General features: G+C 41.2%; 2 protein-coding genes across 4 annotated transcripts in view; one reads left to right on the top strand and one right to left on the bottom strand.

Moving 5' to 3' along the window:
- Positions 1 to 17,124, bottom strand: part of FZD3 (frizzled class receptor 3) — a 46,306-nt gene extending 29,182 nt beyond the window's left edge. Inside the window, exons 1-2 of one of the 3 annotated variants that reach the window (XM_033055368.2) lie at positions 17,055 to 17,124; positions 12,423 to 12,859 (exon numbers count right to left, since the gene is read on the bottom strand). In XM_033055368.2, coding sequence (XP_032911259.1) covers positions 12,423 to 12,656 — 234 coding nt within the window. In that variant the 5' untranslated portion in view covers positions 12,657 to 12,859; positions 17,055 to 17,124. Of the gene's footprint in view, positions 1 to 11,817; positions 11,833 to 12,321; positions 12,345 to 12,422; positions 12,860 to 17,054 lie in introns of those variants that run through there. The other 2 variants (XM_033055369.2, XM_033055370.2) reach the window with 2 other exon arrangements.
- Positions 17,125 to 17,135: 11 nt separating this feature from the next.
- FBXO16 (F-box protein 16) overlaps positions 17,136 to 19,612 on the top strand; it is a 34,679-nt gene continuing 32,202 nt past the window's right edge. The window contains exons 1-2 of the mRNA XM_042779100.1: positions 17,136 to 17,218; positions 17,344 to 17,442. Coding sequence (XP_042635034.1) covers positions 17,136 to 17,218; positions 17,344 to 17,442 — 182 coding nt within the window. The remainder of the gene's footprint in view (positions 17,219 to 17,343; positions 17,443 to 19,612) is intronic.

Genomic DNA, 19,612 nt, shown 5'->3' on the forward strand with positions numbered 1-19,612 from the left:
GACATTTCTGCAGGGTTCTGACTGCCTTAAAATGTCAAATTTGTTGTCACAAAATGCTCACAAAAATCCCACTTGTCACATAAGAGGCAGAAGTTTATTTATCCTCTTCCTCTGCAGCCCTGACTTGGGTTTAAGGTGAATTAAAGTGAATTTCAGAGCCTCAGCCCCTTCTCTTGATGTGGCAGAGAAGCAGCACAAGGCTTTCAGAGCAGAATTTTGGCATTTGGGAACGTTGAAGACTGAAGGAATCATCATCCAACAGCTCTCCCTGGACCAGCAACTCCTTGGGAAGAGGTTAAATGAGTGGATTTTGCTCCTATGAAAAGAAATCTCACCTAAATCCTTCAAGGAATCATGCAGCAATATCCACAAAGTTTCTGCCCCAATTAAACCCCAGAAGTCAGGGGATAAAATGATGCATCTGAGAGCACAGCCCTGACCCACTACATCAAAATCCACAAATAGCATGATGCAAACTGAAGCAAGAACATGATCTGCTGGAATAAAATGATAAAAATTATTCTGGATAGAGAATGTTGATATTTTTTAGCAGCTGTGTCTCCATCTAACCCTGTAGACTGTGAAATCTGTTAAATTCATATCCCAGCAAAACCACACACACATGTTGGATGGCAAATTTACATCTTTGAGCCTCAAAATTAAGGATATTTCAGAGAGAAATAATTGAAATGCATTGTTTAGAATAATTCTAATAAAGTTTTTTTTTTTTTTTCCCTCATGTTGGGTTTCCAGGCTGGCTGCACTGCAAGTCCAGGACACTGAGGTGGCTTTTGGTGGAATTAATTCAAAAATCAGCAGGTTGCTGCATGTGCATAAATAATTCAGGATGGTTTTCTGTTCTCCACCAACTCTGCAGCCCTGCTGTCCCCTGAATTATGGAATCACATTCCTCATTTCTCTGCATTTACTGGAGTAAGATCCCCCAAATCAAGGTGCTCCAGCACCAAATCTCAATTTGGCAGCACCTCCCATTTAATTCTGTATTTACTCCACCTCAGCTTCTTCTCTTCTCTCTTTTTTTTTTAATTTTTCAAAGAAATTGCCCAGCCCAATATAAATTTCTCTTAGCCAATTAAGGAATTACAAGAGGGCAAGCAAAAAAGCCTCTCTGTTAATAAGAAGACTGAGAACACCTCAATTTATTCCAACAGATTAAATGAAAATTAATTTACTCTTCTAAATAGAGGAATTAAAGAGAATTAGCAGGCAACTTGAATTTTTAAGCATTTTAAAACCACTAACCATGTCTAAAAAAAAAAAAACCTGTGAAGGCAGCAGCTGTAAATGAAAATTTAAGATTCATCAGGCAACACTCTTCCATTCAGTGCCCAGTTAATGAGGGCACAGCTGAACGCTGCGGGGGAGGACAGGGGGAAAAAATTCCAAATAATTGCAATTGTATCCCCCTTTCCCACCTCAATCCCAAAATCCTCACCAAAACCCAAGCCCCTGAGTTGATTTTTTCCCAGTTAATAACTGACCAGATAAATATTTGACAGCAATTCCCACAGTGCCTCCACTTATTTGTTTCTGCGGCACCCTAAAAGGGATTTTTTTATTTTTTATTGCTCTCAAAATAGATTAAAGAACATTTTGCCCTCAAAAGAACTGGATCTGCTCCCTGGTGAGGCCAGGAGTTTTCTGTACCACAGACAGAGTTTTGGGGGAAATCTCTGGAACACTCACAAGCAGGACAAGGCCAAACAAAAATGGGATTAATAAGAGAGAGGGGACACGGGTGAGGGAAAGAAAAAAGAAAATGCAGAGGATAATTCCAGTTAAATGGAATAAAGAAAAGCAAATATCTGTGGATGCTGTGGAAAAACCTCTTAAAAGGTTTTTTAAACAGTAAATAGGTATAAGACAAGATAGAGGTTCTTGAGTGTTGTCTCTTTTGCTCTCTTTGTACTTTCAATAAAAATTAATAAAAACTGAGCCCAAACCCCACAAAAATCGTGGTTTTTATCCTAACTCTAAGAAAAATAAAAAACCCCCACTAATTAAGTGGTGCAATTAATCCATAACAGGTAGGGAACACAAAAGAACTGGAAGCAGCAGGATGAAGCAGTGTGAAAAGCAAAGTTTATTTTTTGGTGGATTTAAAAAAGTTTAATAAAAGACAGTAAGAGATAAATAGAAAAGCAAAATGTTACAACAGCTGGGTGCTTGGCATTTAGTTAAGGGCACATTTGTTGCTTCTTAAATTTATAGACATATATTTTGAATCTTTTTAATAAACTATTTTTTTATATTTTAGGAATTGTTTTACTATTACTTTCTGAGTCTGCTTTTTTAGCTGTGGTTTTATTTTTTATTAGTTTTAATTTGGGCTGTGGTTTTTAATTTGTACAGATGGTAATTGGTATATTAAAAATAGGTGTTTTTATTGGGTGTTATCTAATTAAGCAGGCAGCTTAGTTAATATAAAGAGATTTTATTAGTTGATGTTATTCTGAAATTATATCTTAAAAACCATTTCAACAGCACACATGGAGTGTTGAATATCTGTGAAAATCCAGTGCTACAAAGTGAATTTATAACAGGCAGCAGATTGGGGAGGAGTGTCTGCATTCCTTACCCAGCTCCCACTGATTCCCAGCTCAGGGATCAAAAAATCTGCTGGGAGGGGAGGCAAAAGCTGAATTTTAAAAGTTCCCAATTCCCAGACAAAAGCTGCCTTTGCCTCCTGTGGTGCCAGGGAAAAATAAAATAAAAAAAGATCTGGAGAATTGTGTTCTCTTATTTTGTGATGCTATGTAATGAAGGTTATAAATATTTATCATGGTATTGTATTTTTGGAAATATTAAATATTGTATGTGTGGTGTTGAAATGGTTTTTAAGATACAGTTTAGGAATAACATAAATTAATAAAATGACTTTGTAGGAAGTAAACTACCTGCTTAATTAGATGACACCTACTGTTAATATACCAGTTACCATCTGTAAAAATTAAAAACCACAGCCCAAATGAAGAGGAATAAAACAAATAAATAAATTAAAACCACAGCCAAAAAACACACACACACTCTAAAAAAGCAGACTCAAAAAGCAGCCATGTAAAACAATTCCTAAAAGATAAAAATATAGTTTATAAAAAAGTTTCAAAATATATGATAAATCTATAAATATAAATATGCAACAAACTAATAAATTTAGAAAGTATCTCCAAAACAAGTGTGCTCTCAGCTAAATACCTTTTACTTTACCATTTATCTCTTTATCTCTTATCTTCTTTCACTAAACTTTTTAAAATCTACCAAAAAAACATAAACCTCATTTTTCACACTGTCCCATCCAGATGCCAAGCACTCAGCTGTTACAACCTTTTATTTTGTTATTTATCTGCTATTTTATTTTATTTAACCTTTTCAAATCCACCAAGAAAGTAAAGCTGGTTTCTCATGTGAGGAATTTGCAAAGAAAAAGGAAAGGAAATGTGAGTGCTCTGTAGGATCTGTGTTTTGGCCACAAGATTTGGAAGACAGATTCCCAAATAATTAATTTTTCTTGGAAGATTTTTCTGGGAGAATTGGGGAATCTGTCATTGAAAAAGCCACAGAGAAAAACCTGCAGGCAAAGTGACTTCCCTGTCCTTTAAAGCATTTATATCAAACCTTATAATTGAGCACATTTGCAGATAAAATGTTGTCATCCCACCATATTTTTCTTTTCCTTTTTTTTTTTTCATTATTGACAACAAGCAGCAAACCTGAAACCCAAGGTCAAATTTGATCATCTCATTATCCCCTGCAGTTCCATCTCTGTTTCAGCTGCACTGTGAGGGTTAAAATGTAAAATATAAAATGTAAATATGTAGAATAAATTCAGCACTGGCTCTGCTGATTCTCAAGGACACCCAATCCACAACTCCTCCACAAATAATTGACAATATCACCGAGTCCTCATGGAGTGGGAAATATGTAATAAATATTGAATTTTCAGGGAGAAATGTTCCAAACCTGAGTGAAGCTTTGGGAGTTGGGAGGAGAAAAGGAGAGGCTGGCCAGAGCTGCCTCCTGAATTTATAAACAAAGATGTTTCTCCCAACTTTTGTCCTACAAACCCAGAAAACAGCGGAATGGAAACAAGTCTACAAATTGCGAGCAACTTGTTGAAGATAAATTTGGGGGTTTCCTCACGGCACAAAGATGAACTGCAAGGAGCCTCCCTCCCCTCGTTCACATTCAAATGAAGCAAGCCCTTTGTGCTTCTCTTTTCAAATTTCCTTGGCTGTTTCCATGGGAACCCCCCGGCTGGCAAGGCTGGGATGGAGCAGGAGGGGTGTGAAAAGGGGAGGGAGTCAAAGGGCACAATTTGGCTCGGGAGGAGCCAGATGCCAACCTTTGTCCCCCCACAAAGAGTGGGGTAACCATGGGAACGACCCTGCAGCGGCCAAAATCGTCAGGAAAAATGGGAAATGGGAAGGAAAATGGGAAAGGTGGTGGTAAAAACACGATGGCAGGGCTTTGTGAAGTTTTAAATGGCAGAAAACTTGAAGGGTTGAGCATCCAACTTGAGATCACAGAGAAAAATGGGAAGTTGGGATTCCCAAATCTGAAATGTGAGATGCTGGTGTTTCATCTGTCAGCCTAGGAACACTGCATCTCATCCATCTACCCCATAAAATAAAAAAAAAAACAAAACAGAAATAGCTGCTCCATAAAAATAGAAACATTTTGATGATTGCACCTCGTAAAAGACGCGGCGGGGTAAAACCGCGAACGGCGCAGAAAGGAAAACTTGGTGTGCCTTCAGCACTGAAAAAGGGGAATGTGAAAATGTAAAGGGGATGTAAAAATGTAAAAGGGGATGTAAAAATGTAAAAGGGAATGTAAAAGCAGCAGGTGGATTATTGGAGATTTAAAAAAAAAAAAAACAAAGCACGGAAACAACAGCAAATTGTGATTTGTGCGAGGAGTTTGGGGTGAAAATGGATAAATCTGGAGGGTATCAGAAATAAATAGATAGTGGAAGGTGTTCCAAATCCATGAAATCCATCTCAATTTCCTCTAAACTCAAAACAAAGAAGCAAGACAAATATTTCTGATATATTTCTGACAGCTGCCCCTTGGTGCTGCAGTTATTCCAGGTTTATTCCTTGTCTCCTCACTCTGGTGTGGTTTTCTCTCCACATCCATCCACCCTGTAACTGTAACACCATCAAACACCAGAAAAAGCAGGGGAAAAAAAAAAATCAAAAATCCCATTCCAGCCAAGCCACCCTGAAAAAGCAGGGAAAAGCCAATTTCCAACTCAAAAATCCCATTCCAGCCAAGCCACCCTGCCAGACATTATTTATAGTCCAAAAAATCACCCAAAGATGGGAAGGAATAGCTGGGACCTCATAATGGGTGAGAGTGCTAAAAGGCAAACAAATATTCTCAGGCATCTAAATTTGCCAAGCTACAAATTTGCAGAGCTTTGTTATTTAACAATTCCAGATAAATCCATGTGTGTTCCACCTTTGCTGGTAATTCCTCCTTAAGGCTCCACCAGCTGCTGCAGAATGAGGCACAAGGCAGAGCCATCTGCCTCCCTGACCCCAAAAACATCCCCCTGGGAATTCAGCTTGATTAAGATGTGCAGCATTGACTTTCAACTGAATCTTTACATAATTTTTTTTTTTTTCCCTCTATGTTTGCACTAAGCCATTGAGGCTTAACTTGGTTCTGCCATTTCCGTCGTTCAGAATTAATCTTGGATTTGAGCAAACAGAAATGTGGTGACAAAGTTCATCTGCAGTGTGCAAGCACTATTTTGTCATTTTAACAAAACCCCCAAACATTTCTTCTTTTCCTTTTATTTCCTCTCACTGCCATAGCCAGCATTTTAAAAATATTCAGGTAGTATCTTGTTCTCATTAATAAAAATAAAAGATCGTGATTTTGATTGGTGCTGGTTCTTTCAGGCTGCCCTGTGGAGCTCAGCCCTGGGGGGTTTTCCCTGGTTTTTTGGAGTGCAGGATGGGAAGGAACATTATTTTTAATAATGTCCCACACAGGGACATCTCCCCCTCCCCCAGCCTGGCCTTGGACACTTCCAGGGATGGGACAGCCACAAATTCTCTGGGAATTCCGTTCCAGGACATTGTCACCCTCACAGGGAAGAATTTTTTCCCTCTGTCCCACCCAACCCTGGAGAGGGAAGCCATTCCTTGTGTCCTGTGTTTTGGAACACAAATCCCACAAAATTTATTCCTGACCATGGCATTTACTGCTTCCAAAAACTCTCATCCAAAGCTCCTTGCCTTTTTCCCTCCAACCTCAGAGCAGCTCCATCGAACACAGAGCTCCGTGTTTGATCTGAATGCAAATTTCCACCTCTTCCTGTCCAGACAATCCAAATTATTCCCTCTTGGTGGGATTTGCAATATCCACTCAGATTAGCTGGAGGTGCACTGGATTTTCCTGTGCCAAGGATCCAGCTGATGGCTCCAACACGAGCTCTGCTCCCTCAGAAACCTCGTTTTACAGAACTGTCAGATCACGCTCATTTTTGTACGAAACCTGCTGGGGGATGTAACAGCTCTGGTTCTTCCCAGATTGTTCTTTCCCACTAAGGATTTCACCTTTGCATGACACTTTTGTAGATCAAACCTGAACCAGAGGCTGCTGCATTTCAAACAGCTGAGCTCCAGGTATTCCTAGAGCAGGAATTCCCAAGGACGTGATTAGGAATTCCTCGGCTCTGCAGAATCATCCCTGAAACTCCAGCTTTGCTTTAACAATAAAACAAATCTAAAAGTGCTTCTTTCCAAGGTAAAACAGAGATAAGAGAATCTAAAATGAATGAAATTGCAGGCTTTAATCAGCTGGAGCACTGCTCACATCCCTGTGATCCCATTGTTCTGAGGGCATCACAATCGTACGCGCTAACGAGAAAATTAATCCTTGCTGCAAATTAGTGCCTGAGATCAGGCTGCTTACAGAACAGCAGCTGATTAAATCCAGCTCTTCCATCAGCTCTGCGTGTCCAGGAGGCAGAGAGGAGCACAGAGAGGCAGGGAGAGCTGTGAAATTTGGGGTTTAGTGAACAGGGAAGGCAGAAAAAGAGAAGGAATAAAGGTGAAGTTAAGTGAAATATTTCCCACTCTGCATCCTCCCCACCTCTGGGGATTATCAGGACAGAAACTCCACTAAATGAGGCACTTCATACCTGCTGGAAAAATTCCTCTTGTCATTGTCACACATGTTGAGATTGGGCTGGGAATAAATACAGCTATGCCTTCTGTGGATGGTATTTTAAACACACACTCTTTTTTTTCTAATTAAAAAAAGGTGGAAAAATGGATTAAGACTCCAAAGGTGATAAAACCAGGGCTGGCAAGGGCACACAGACCTGGCAGCTCTGTGGAATTGTCCTCTCACTAAATCTGAAATCAGATCTGAAATCACATCTGCAGTTGGGTGTTCTGTGCCAAATTCACTTCTAAATGGGGTTTTTTTTATTTCTATTGATGATTTCCTGTGGGATCAGGAAATTGCTGTCCTGCTCTTCCACCTTCTTCCCTCACACTGCAAACCCCAAATCAACTTCAGGATATCCCAACTCCTCTATTTTTTCCTTTTTTCCTCTCCTGAGCTGCATCCCTGAGTGCCAACTGCTCTTTTTTTATTATAGGGAAAATAGGACTGGAGAGCAGAGGAAGAGCCATTATCTCCCTGGCCATATGGACACTGCATCAGCTCCTTTTTAGAGCCTCTGACCTGCAGTTTAATCCCAAAAGAAAATTCAGCTTCAGCCCTCTGTGTCCTTGAAAGCCTCTTTGATGCCCACCATCATTTGTGGGGTGCTGTAAAAATCAGGGTGAGGAAAAAGAAGTGGTGACAGGCTTATAGAACTCAAAAAGTTAAAATTAAATTAATTAAAATTAAAAAAAATCATCAAATTAAACTGCTTTTCTTCATCAAGCTGTCACTAAATAACCACAGGCTCCACCAAATTCCAGGTTTTCTGATCCAAATGCCCACAAAAGCAACAACAACTTGAAAAAGAAGAAGGAGGAGGAGAAGAAGGAGAAAAGGAGAAAAAGAAGAAGAAAAAGAAGGAGAAAAAGGAGGAGGAGGAAAAGGAGGAGGAGAAAAAGGAGGAGGAGAAAAAGGAGGAGGAGAAAAAGGAGGAGGAGCAAAAGGAGGAGGAGAAACAGGAGGAGGAGACCACGGCGGAGGAGAAAAAGGAGAAGGAGGAGAAAAAGGAGAAGGAGGAGAAAAAGGAGAAGGAGGAGAAAAAGGAGAAGGAGGAGAAAAAGGAGAAGGAGGAAAAAAGGAGAAGGAGGAAAAAAAGGAGAAAAAAAAGAAGGAGAAAAAAAGAAGGAGAAAAAAAAGAAGGAGAAAAAAAAGAAGGAGAAAAAAAAGAAGGAGAAAAAAAGAAGGAGGAAAAGGAGAAGGAGGAGAAAAAGGAGAAGGAGGAAAAGAAGAAGAAGGAGAAAAAGGAGAAGGAGGAGAAAGAGAAAAAGAAGAAAAAAAAGAAGAAGGAGAAAAAAAAGAAAAAAAAAAGAAGGAGAAAAAAAAGAAGGAGAAAAAGAAGGAAGTTGTTGTTGCTGTTGTTGTTACCCACAAGAACTGCATTGAGACAATTTTTGCTGCTCCCACACCTCAGCAAATCCTTCAAGGAATATTAAAAAAAAAGGGACAGGAGATAATTCTTTGGAGCAAAGAGATGTGAAACAAGGTCAGCTCCCTGGGGGGACAGGGGGAATCTGACTTCTCCACAGCTCAGGATTTATGGATTGACACATGGAGCTGTGCTGCAGCATCCTCAGGAATATTTGGGATGAAGTTTTACCAGCACTGCTAAAAACAGCAATTCCTGATGGATAAATAAACCAGGTTTATAGAAAATGTCACAGGGAAGGAGGAGAAATGAAATCAGGAAATGAGAATCCCTGGACAGCTCCCAGCTCTGGACAGCTCATCCCAAAAATTCCACAGAGTTGGGAAATTGCTGCCCTGCACTCACATCACCCCAGTGCAGCCACCACTCCTTTACTCCTGCTTTTATAAATTTATTTTTTTGCAGCAGATGCAAAATAATTCTCATTTTGTTTGTCCTCTGCCAAAAGCACTGAGGGATATTTGGGAATAAAATAAAACTCCAAACCCCTGGATGCTGCAGCTCTCCTTCCAACCTTCCTGAAGGAATTATCTTTGCCAGGAGAATTTTTTTTAAATTTTATTTATTTTTTTTTTAATCAGGAATTGCTGTGAAAAAGAGGTTCTGGAAAGCAGGGATTGACAAAGCCTTCCCTCCCATCCTGATTCTGTTTCTACATCATTTTATGTTCACAGCAGAAGAAATTTCCAGAAAATGCCACAAAAAAATAAAAGCCTTAAGTCATCTGAGTGCTCCACAAGTGACTCATTAATTAATACCTAAAAACCAAATAATAATAATAATAATAATAATAATAATAATTCCCTTTTCCACCCCCCTCAGTTCCTCTCTCCATGGCAGAAAGGTTCTAAAAAATCAGGAGAATTGTTCTGGCTCAGGCTGGAATTATTCCTCTGGGATTGAAATAAAAAAATTATTTCTGGGTTCAATGTGCAACAAAAAGGCTGAAAAAAGGAGCAGAATGTTGGCCATTGTTAGGGAAAAATGGGATTTTATTCCTAATTTTAATTCCTAAATTCCTAGGGAAAAAAAAATAAAAATGGGGAGAGGGGAAGGGAATTCAAAATTGCAGGAAGGAAAAGCAACACTTGGACACTGCAGGAAAAAGCTGCAGAGGAAAAGTCTGGGGGATAAAAACTGAGATTTTTGGAACCACAATCCAAGAGGGGATTGAAGGAAAGCAGCAGGGAAAATGAAATTATGAAATTATGAAATGGTTTGGGTGGGAAGGGTCCTTAAATCCCATTTAAATCCCATTTTAAATCCCATTCCTGACACCTCCCAAGGTGCTCCAACCTTTCCTTGGAGAAAGGAAATTCCAATTTCTCTGGGAATTCTGGGCCAGGGTTTGACAGAATTCTACAACAAAATTCACTCATCATGCTCTATTTTATAATAAAATCCATTCCTTTTGCTCAATTTTGCAATAAAAATCACTCATTTTGCTCTATTTTACAACAAAATTCCCTCATTTTGCTCCATTTTATAATAAATTTCACTCATTTTGCAATAAAATTCACACATTTTGTTCTATTTTGCAACAAAATTCACTCATTTTGCTCCATTTTATAATAAAATTCACTAATTTTGCTCCATTTTGCAATAATTCACTAATTTTGTTCTATTTTATAATAAAATTCCCTCATTTTGCTCTATTTTACAACAAAATTCCCTCCTTTTGCAATAAAATTCCCTCATTTTGCTCAATTTTGCAATAAAATTCACTCATTTTGCTCTATTTTTATAACAAATTTCACTCATTTTGCTCTCTTTTATAACAGAATCCACTCCTTTTCCTCTATTTTGCAATAAAATTCACTAATTTTGCTCAATTTTATAATAAAATTCACTCATTTTGCAATAAAATTCCCTCCTTTTCCTCTATTTTATAATAAAATTCATTCATTTTGCAACAAAATTCACTCATTTTTCTCTGTTTTATAACAAAATCCACTCCTTTTGCTCAATTTTATAATAAAATTTACTCATTTTGCAACAAAATCCACTCATTTTGCTCCATTTTATAGTATCATTTTTCTCTATTTTGCAATAAAATTCCCTCCTTTAGCTCCACATCCAGGACAATCAGAAGCTGCAGACCCATCCAAGGAGCCACTGCAAAGTTCCTCCAAAATTTAAAATAAAGGAGCTCAAATTTTAAAAATCCACCAGATTTAATTCCAAACCCTTCCACAGACAAACACACAAAAGTAAAGGTTTTTATTATTTAACAAGAGCAGTGAAAATTCAGTTTTTGTGCTGTCAGGAGGAGATGAAAAATCAGAATTATTCTTTCATTTCTCACTGATTTACCCACAAGTGCTCCCCAAATATTTTTTAAAATACAAATCCCTCATGGAATTTTGAACAGGTTGAGAGCAGGAATTTGATTCATATTCTGAATTTTCATTTACCAAGTGAGGAAATTTCTTGGGTAGGATGGAAAAAAGCCTGAAAAAATCTTGTCTAAATTCAGATTTTTAAAGGTATTTAAAATAACAAGCACAGTGATATTAAATGAGATATTAATTAGATAATTATTAATTAAATTAATTAGATATTAATTAATTATTAATTAGATATTAAATCAGGCAGAATGTGTAGCCATGGGATATTTTGTCTATTTAGAATATGATATTGGGGTTATATTTGAATTATTTAATACCTTGATTTTTTTTTCATTCTGGATTCTCTTATCAATTATTGGTGAAGTAAAGGCTGAAATTAAATGGGCAAAATTATATTTATTATTAAAAAAATGAAAAAAAAAAAAAAGAGTTTTACCTCTATTGCCAGAGCTGCTGTTTTGTAGGGCAGGGATATTGGGGTTATATTTGAATTATTCAAGACTTGATTTTTATTTTTTTTTTTCCATTTTGGATTCTCTTATCAATTACTAGAGAACTAAAGGCCAAAATTAAATAGATAAAGATACACTGATGATAAAAAAATTGAAAAAAAAAAATATTTTTACCTCCACTGCCAGAGCTGCTGTTTGTTGGCTGTAGAGGTTGAGGGAAATTAAATAGATAAAAATATATTGATGATAAAAAAATTGAAAAAAATTATTTTTACCTCCATTGTCAGAGCTGCTGTTTGCTGGTTGTAATGGTTGAGAACTAAAGGCCAAAATTAAATAGATAAAAATATATTTATAATAATTTTTTTTTAATGAGTTTTACCTCCATTGCCAGAGCTGCTGTTTGTTGGTTGTAGAGGTTGAGGGAAATTAAATAAATAAAGATACACTGATGATAAAAAAAAATTTTAAATATTATTTCTACCTCCATTGCCAGATCTGCTGTTTGCTGGTTGTAGAGAGGTTGAGGGAAATTAAATATACAAAGATATATTGGTGATTAAAAAAAATTTAAAATGAGTTTTACCTCCACTGTCAGAGCTGCTGTTTGCTGGTTGTAGAGGTTGAGGAAAATTAAATAGATAAAAATATATTGATGATAATTTTTTTTTAAAAGTGAGTTTTACCTCCATTGCCAGAGCTTCTGTTTGCTGGTTGTACTGGTTGAGAACCAAAGGCCAAAATTAAATAGATAAAAATATATTTATGATAATTTTTTTAAAATGAGTTTTAGCCAGAGCTGCTGTTTGCTGGTCATAGTGATTGAAGGAAATTAAATAGATAAAGATATACTGATGATAAAAGAAATAAATTAAATTATTTTTACCTCCATAGCCAGAGCTGCGGTTTGCTGGTTGTAGAGGTTGAGGAAAATTAAATAAATAAAGATATATTGATGCTAAAAGAAATAAATTAAATTATTTTTACCTCCATAGCCAGAGCTGCGGTTTGCTGGTCGTAGTGGTTGAGGAGGTTGGGCATGAAGGTGGAGTTGTAGGGCAGGTCCTGGCACATCCTGAGGATGATGGGCTCACAGGAGAAGAGGCTGTGAGCTCCTGTGGGGGCCACCCAGAGCCCCCAGATCCCCAGGGAGCAGAGCAGCCAGCCCCAAGGCATCCTTCCCCCCCAGCAACGGGGCCAGGAGATGTTCCAGCTCCTCATTTTCACCAAAATAATCCCAGCTTTGCCTTGAGGTTCCTCCCAGCTGCAAGAGGTTTTGTGTTCAACATCCTCAGCTCAAGAAATCTTCTTTTTTTTCCTTCCTTTCTCAATGAAATCTTGAGATTTCAGCCACATTCCCACACCACTGAGCCCATGGTGGCAGGGCAGAGCTCCAGGGGATTGCTGCTTTTCTCCTGGAGAACCTGGAGCACAAAACACAAGAGAAAAACTTGGGAAGCCAGGAAAACATGGAAATATTTCACCTCTCAACTCCTAAACTGCTTCAGGTTCTCCTGGGCAAGGCTACAAAGTCCTTCTGCAAGTTTTAAAAATTTTCTGAAGGAAATGAATGGAAGATGGAGGAATCAAATGGAAGACTGGCACCAAAATTGGCAGATTTGGGTGGGAAAAAAAGCACCAAAAATGGTGAAAACACGAGGGTCACACTGATTATTATATTAATATTTTAAATCTTTAATGTTAATAATTTTAAATTATTATTTTAATATTATTTTAACATTTAATTTTATTTTTTTTTTTCAGAAAACCCCACACAGAAACCAAGCTGTCTGTGACTCACTCACACCGATAGCATCTCAGGACTAATTAGAATTTCTAATTCTAAAACAAAAACACCAAACCAGTCACCAGCATCACCAACCCCACAAGTCCCAGCTCGCCACTGGCCTGCCCATTTTTTTATTTATTTTTTTTTTTTCTGTTGTTCCCAAACCCATTTCATCCTCTTCTCCATACAGAGCCCCCCAAGAGTACAAAAAAAGTCAATTTTTAATAACAACTTTGTCTTACATTGGAAAATCCAGTCTTGAACCAGCTGCTTTAAAGTGAATTATTGTTTTAAATGTAACAGAAATTTAGAAAACACCAAGTATTCCATCAATATTCCCACAAATATGAATAGAATCTTGAGATTAAAAAGTTTTTTCCTGGGAAAAAGTTCTTCCTATCTCTCACTACAGGCAGAAAAGAAAAATTTAATTACCAGACATGTGCTGTTATGCACATTTTTATTTACACAGCTCATCTTAGGGTCAAAAAAAATTAAGGTTTGAAACCCTTGGTGCAGTTTGTGGGTTGGACTGGATAATCTTGAGAGGTTCCTTCCAAGCTAAACAATTCTGGTTTTTTTCTGTGGGAGGGGAAAGGGTTTGGCTGGAGCTTTTTGGAGACAGGCTGGTTAAAAACAAACATAAAATTAAAATAAGAAAACCAAGCTGCTAAAGATAACCATGTTAAATTCAGTTATTGACAACTTTGCTTCTCCCTCTCATAGGGATTGGTGGCACTGAAATAAGGGAAAAAATAGAAATAGGAGAAGTTCCAAAGCCAAAAACAAAGAAGAAAAAAAGGAAAAAGAGAATTTCCTACACACCTGAAGTGGTAGAAGCAACACAGCTCAGATTTTAGCTTTATTGTGAAATACTCTGAGTTTAAAAAGCCCAAATCACCCCAATATTTAACACATGTTCCCTGCAGCCACACCTGCTTTGAGGCCAATTCCAAGATGGTGTGAGCTTGAAAATTTGTGTCCTCCTGATTTAAAAATGGCATTTCTCAGAGGGATTTTTCAATCATTCTGGGCAGAAAAAAGGAGCTGAAACTGCCTCGTTGCCTGCAGCAATTCCTGCACATCCCTGGCACCACTTACAGACCAAACAAAAAAGATAAAACCAATTCCTGCTTGGTTTGGTGAAGTTCCCTGGAAGAAAATTTGGAAATAAAAAGTCCAACCCAAACCAAGGTGTTTAATCCCCCTTAAATCCATTCCCTTGGGTTTAGTATTTTAATGACAGCTCCTCAAACTCAAAACTCAAAAATAAAAAAGCTTTTTGAGTTTGTTGGCACCTCCACAAGTCTGGATTCACAAATTTTTTGTTGTTTCTCCTCAACCAACCCCAAAGGGTTTTATTCCCAAATTTGAGTGAGGTCACCTTGCAGTGTGGATGAGCAAGGGATTTTTTTTTTTTTTTTTTGCTCATTGTAATTGAGGTGTAAAAAAAGGTTCAGAGGCAGCCTAAGATGAACTGTGCTCACACCAGTTAAAGTCTGCACCACAAAAATTGGCCAAATCCAGGTCAGGATGAGGAGTTTTTTGGGAAAAAGTCCAAGAATGCTCCACAGAAATCACATGAATGACACACAAACCAGCAGGATCCAAACAGTTTAAAGATGAAGAAAAACATGCAAAAACAAAGATTCAATCAGCCACCAAAAAAAAAAAAAAAAAAAGTTTTAACTATCCAAAAAGCAGAAAAAAAAAATTTCAATGTGTCCCTTCAGGACTTTTCCATTTCACCTTCAAGTTAATAATTAAAGCATTACAAATAAAATTAAGGATGTATTTACAGGAGGTGGGAAAGCACATCAAAACAGACAAGCTGGCCCTGGGAAAACTGAAATAATTCCGGGTGAAACCAAGCAAAAAAAAGCAAGATTCCATTGCGAAAGGAGCCCCAGGTTTTGCAGAGCAGCCTATGGATGATCCATTAATTGGTGCAGACAGATGAGTGCTGTAATAACCCTGCCAGCAGAGCTCCTCACCGCAGAGCCAGTTTGTGCACTCCTTGTGAAGCAGATTTTGTGGTTGTTTTTGTTATGTATATGAAAACAAAACACTTTCGATGACACCGAGGATAAAAAAACAAGGAGGGGAGGCTTCCCCTCCCACCACAAGCGCTGCAAATAAAACACGAGCAAAAGGAGCAGTTTGTTCGTGTGGTTGTGGATTTTTACATGATTTATCAGCAGGAGAAGCCCATGCAATTCTTGCTGGGAAGGATTAATTAAGACATGCATCAACAATTATAATAAAGAATGAAAAATCACGAGGAGAAAGGGTTGATTCCCACAAGGAATTTTTTTTTTCCCCCAAAAACTAAATGCCAAAGTCCCTAAGGGAGCAATGAGGAAGAAGAAAGAAAGGATGGGATTAAGGGATGGGGAGATAAAAAACCAAACCAGACTCCAGAGGAAAATGTCCTTTCAGCCATTCCCCACCCCATTCTGACCCTGGAGAAAAGAGAGGAACTCATTCATTGCCTTTCCCCAACCAAGGAGAATAAATTCTAATTCTCCCAGCTCCATTCTAATTAATTACTCAGAAGGAAAGAAACTCCAGCGCTGTTTGAAGGAGAACCACACCAACATCCCCCACATCCCCCATTTCAATCGGGAGAAAGAGGGAGGATGGAAAGGCAAAAACAACCCTGAGGTTTTCCACGATTGTCATGGGATCATGGAATGGTCAGGGAGGGCTTTGAAGCTCATCTGATTCCAACCACGGGCAGGGATGGCACTCGGCAGATACGGAGGGTCTGTGAAATATCCATGGGAATATTCCATGGGAAGGGCCTGGAGAGGGAAATGCTGAGGCAGCGTGGCTCGCTCAGAGCACAAGGAACAAGAGCACGGGCGGGAGCAGCACGGGCTGAAGGGAACAGCGGATCCAGCCCGGAACGGCACAGCCCTCCCGGAGAGAGAGGGACAGAGCAGGGACAGAGCCGGCATCGCCGAGCCCTCAGCGAGGGACGGTGAGGATCGAAAATCCCCCGAGCCCTCAGGGAAGGACAGTGAGGTTCCAGCATCCCCCGAGCCCTCAGTGAGGAACCGGCATTTCCACAGCCCTCAGTGAGGATCCAATATCCCCGAGCGAGGATCCAGCATTTCCTGAGCCCTCAGTGAGGATCCAACATCTCCCGAGCCCCTCAGCGAGGATCCGACATCCCCGAGCCCTCAGCGAGGATCCGGCATTTCCCCAGCCCTCAGTGAGGATCCGACATTTCCACAGCCCCTCAGGGAGGATCCCCCGAGCCCTCAGGGAAGGACGGTGAGGATCCAACAATCCCCGAGCCCTCAGCGAGGATCCAACATCCCCGAGCCGTCAGAGAGAATCCGGCATCTCCCCAACCCCTCAGCGAGGATCCAACATCCCCGAGCCCTCAGTGAGGATCCAACATCTCCGAGCCCTCAGTGAGGATCCAACGTCTCCCCGAGCCCTCAGCGAGGATCCAACATCTCCCCAGCCCCTCAGTAAAGATCCAGCATTTCCCGAGCGCTCAGCGAGGCGCGGCCGAGGCTCCAGCATCCCCTCCCCGGTACCGCACTACGGCACGGCGAGCCCTCGCCAGCACTCCCCTCCTCCCGGGGAGCGGATCCTGCCCGTTCCCGGCGCTCAGGGCCGGCATCCCCTCCGTCCTCCACCCACCCGCCGAGCGCAGCAGCGCCGGCATCCCCCGTCCCCGCGCCGCGCTGCACGGCCCCGCCATCCCCCGTCCCCGCCTGTGCCCGCGGCGGGCAGGACGAGCCGCTGAGGGCAGCGCGGTGTCCCCGCCGTGTCCCCGCCGTGTCCCCGCCGTGTCCCCGCCGTGTCCCCGTTACCTGCACGGCTCCCGCCGCCCTCACGGTCCCGCGCGCGCCCCTCGGGTGGCGGCGGCGGCGGCAGCGCCCGGCCACGCCCCCATGTTGGCCACGCCCCCCGCGCCATCGCGCTCCGCCCACTCCCCGCCACCCAACCAATCAGAGCGCGCCGGGTTGGTTGCTAGGTAGATCCGAGCCCCCGGCCGCTCTAACCCCGCTGGGGGGGCTCTGATTGGCTGGCGCCCCCCGGCGTTGCCATGGAGACGGGATGCGGACGGGCGGGAAGAAGAGGCGGGAGCTGATTGGTCAGCGCCGCCCCCTCCCCCGGGGTTGCCATAGCGACGGGATGCGGACGGGGGGGAAGAAAGAGGAAGAGGAAGAGGCTGTGTGTGCAGGAGGGAGGAGGAAGGTGAGAGAACATCGGGGGACACGGGGGACCCGGCAGGGCGCGGGAGCGGGTGTCGATGCGAGAGGACACTGCCGTGGGGACATGGAGAGGCTGGAATGGGAAGGGAACAGAGCTGGGGAAGGGAATGGAGCACCAGGAGAGGCTGAGGGAGCTGGGAAAGGGGCTCAGCCTGAACAAAAGGAGCCTCAGGGGGGGACCCTGTGGCTCTGCACAACTCCCTGCCAGGAGGGGACAGCCAGGGGGGTCAGGATCTGGGAACAGGGAACAGGGACAGGAGGAGAGGGAACAGCCTCAGGATGGACCAGGGCAGGCTCAGGTTGGATATTTGGGTGGTCAAACATTGGATCAGGCTGCCCAGGGCAGTGCTGGAATCCTCATCACTCCAAAAACCATCAGGAGGTGCACTTGGGGACATGGATTAGTGCTGGGTTTCAGAATTCTGAACAATTCTGTGCCTCCATGAAGGGACTCTCCAATGCTGGGGGCTCAAAGGCTCAATAAGCTCAAGGAATGCTTGGAAAACATGCTGGGATCCATGGACAAGTCCCATTTTTTATTATTGATTATTGATTATTGATTATTGATTATTGATTATTGATTATTGACTATTGACTATTGACTATTGACTATTGATTATTGATTTCAGCCCCAGGTCCTTCCTAATCCACCCTCCGCCCTGCCTGTACCTGCTGCTGATTAAAACCTCCTCCCATCACTGCACTGTTTATTTCGATATATTAATTTACAATCCAAATCACTCTCCTGCTTTCACTCGATTCAGTTAAATCCTGAAGTTTTACAATTTATTCCCAGCCAAATTTTTCTGTTGCTCCATTGGAGCCACGTGTATGGATGGGATTAGGGGAATGCATCCTTCAACTTCTGCATGCAGCAGGCTCTGTGCACCACAGAGGTTTTATTTCTGCAGAGCTGTGGTCACAAATCATGGATAAAATCATGGATAAAATCATTGATAAAATCATTGATAAAATCATGGATAAAATCATTGATTCTGCAGGAGTTATTTTGGGTATGGTTAAGCAGAGATCAGCCCAGGTAAAGGAAATTCTTCCTGGTAAATGGGATGAGATCATGATGGATTGTTGAGCTTTCTCCAATGGAATAATTTATTTTTAAAAACCATTTTTAAATTCCAAATTGTGCTGGAATGAGTGGAGGTATTTCCAAGTGACATTTTTCTGCTGGAAAGTTCCCTGTGGAACTTTGTGTCCCCTTCACATCCAAATTTCTTGAATCCTCCCATCCCAGCTGTGAACCATTCCACTGAACCAACATTTTCCTGATCCTTGCTCCCCTCCTCTCTTGCTGCTGGAATGTTTTGGGATCACCTGAGCCTGACAAATTCCATCCTGGGATGTGGGAAGAGTGAGCTGGAGCAATCTCTGGAATGTTGTTTTGGGCAGCCAGTCCAAAGATAACAAATCTTGCAGGGAGAGGAACTGGATGATTTTTAAGGTCCCTTCCCATCCAAACAATTCCAGGAATGAGCTCCTAAGTTGTGAAGCTCAGAGGAATTTCAGTAAATACTCAAATATCCAGCCCAGTCCAGGCAGTTTTGTGGCTTGTGCAGCTTTGTGGAATTATGGAAATTATGGAATTATGAAGTTGTGGAATTATGCAATGTGACTTCTCCCTGTGACCAACAAAAATTCTCACATCCAACCCCTGGCCCTGCACAGAATTCCCACCCTGTGCATCCCTGGAGCTGTGGCAGTTTTGGGGATGTCACCATTCCCTGGGGAGCTGTCCCAGCACCCCAACACCCTCTGGGGGAGGAACCTTTCCCAAAAATCCAACCTGAAACTCCTTTCCTGCATCTGGAAGAGATCCATGCCTGCCCCTCCACTTCTCCCCATGAGGATGTTTCAGACACTTTCCCCAAATCCTGAATTTTCACACAGACTTTCTCCAAGATCCTGAGGTATCAGACTTTTACAGATCCTGAATTTTCTGTCAGATTTTGCCCAGAATTTCAGGATTCAGACAGATTTACTCAGATCCTGAATTTTCAGTCTTTTCCCAGATCCTGAGGTTTAAGACAGACTTTCTCCCAGATTTTGAAGTTTCACACAAACTTTCCCCAGATCCTGAATTTTTAGGCAGATTTTTCCCCAGATCCTGAAGTTTCACTTTCCTCAGATCCTGAATT

The sequence above is a fragment of the Catharus ustulatus genome, chromosome 3 (assembly GCF_009819885.2).
Source record: "Catharus ustulatus isolate bCatUst1 chromosome 3, bCatUst1.pri.v2, whole genome shotgun sequence".
Classification (NCBI taxonomy): domain Eukaryota; kingdom Metazoa; phylum Chordata; class Aves; order Passeriformes; family Turdidae; genus Catharus; species Catharus ustulatus.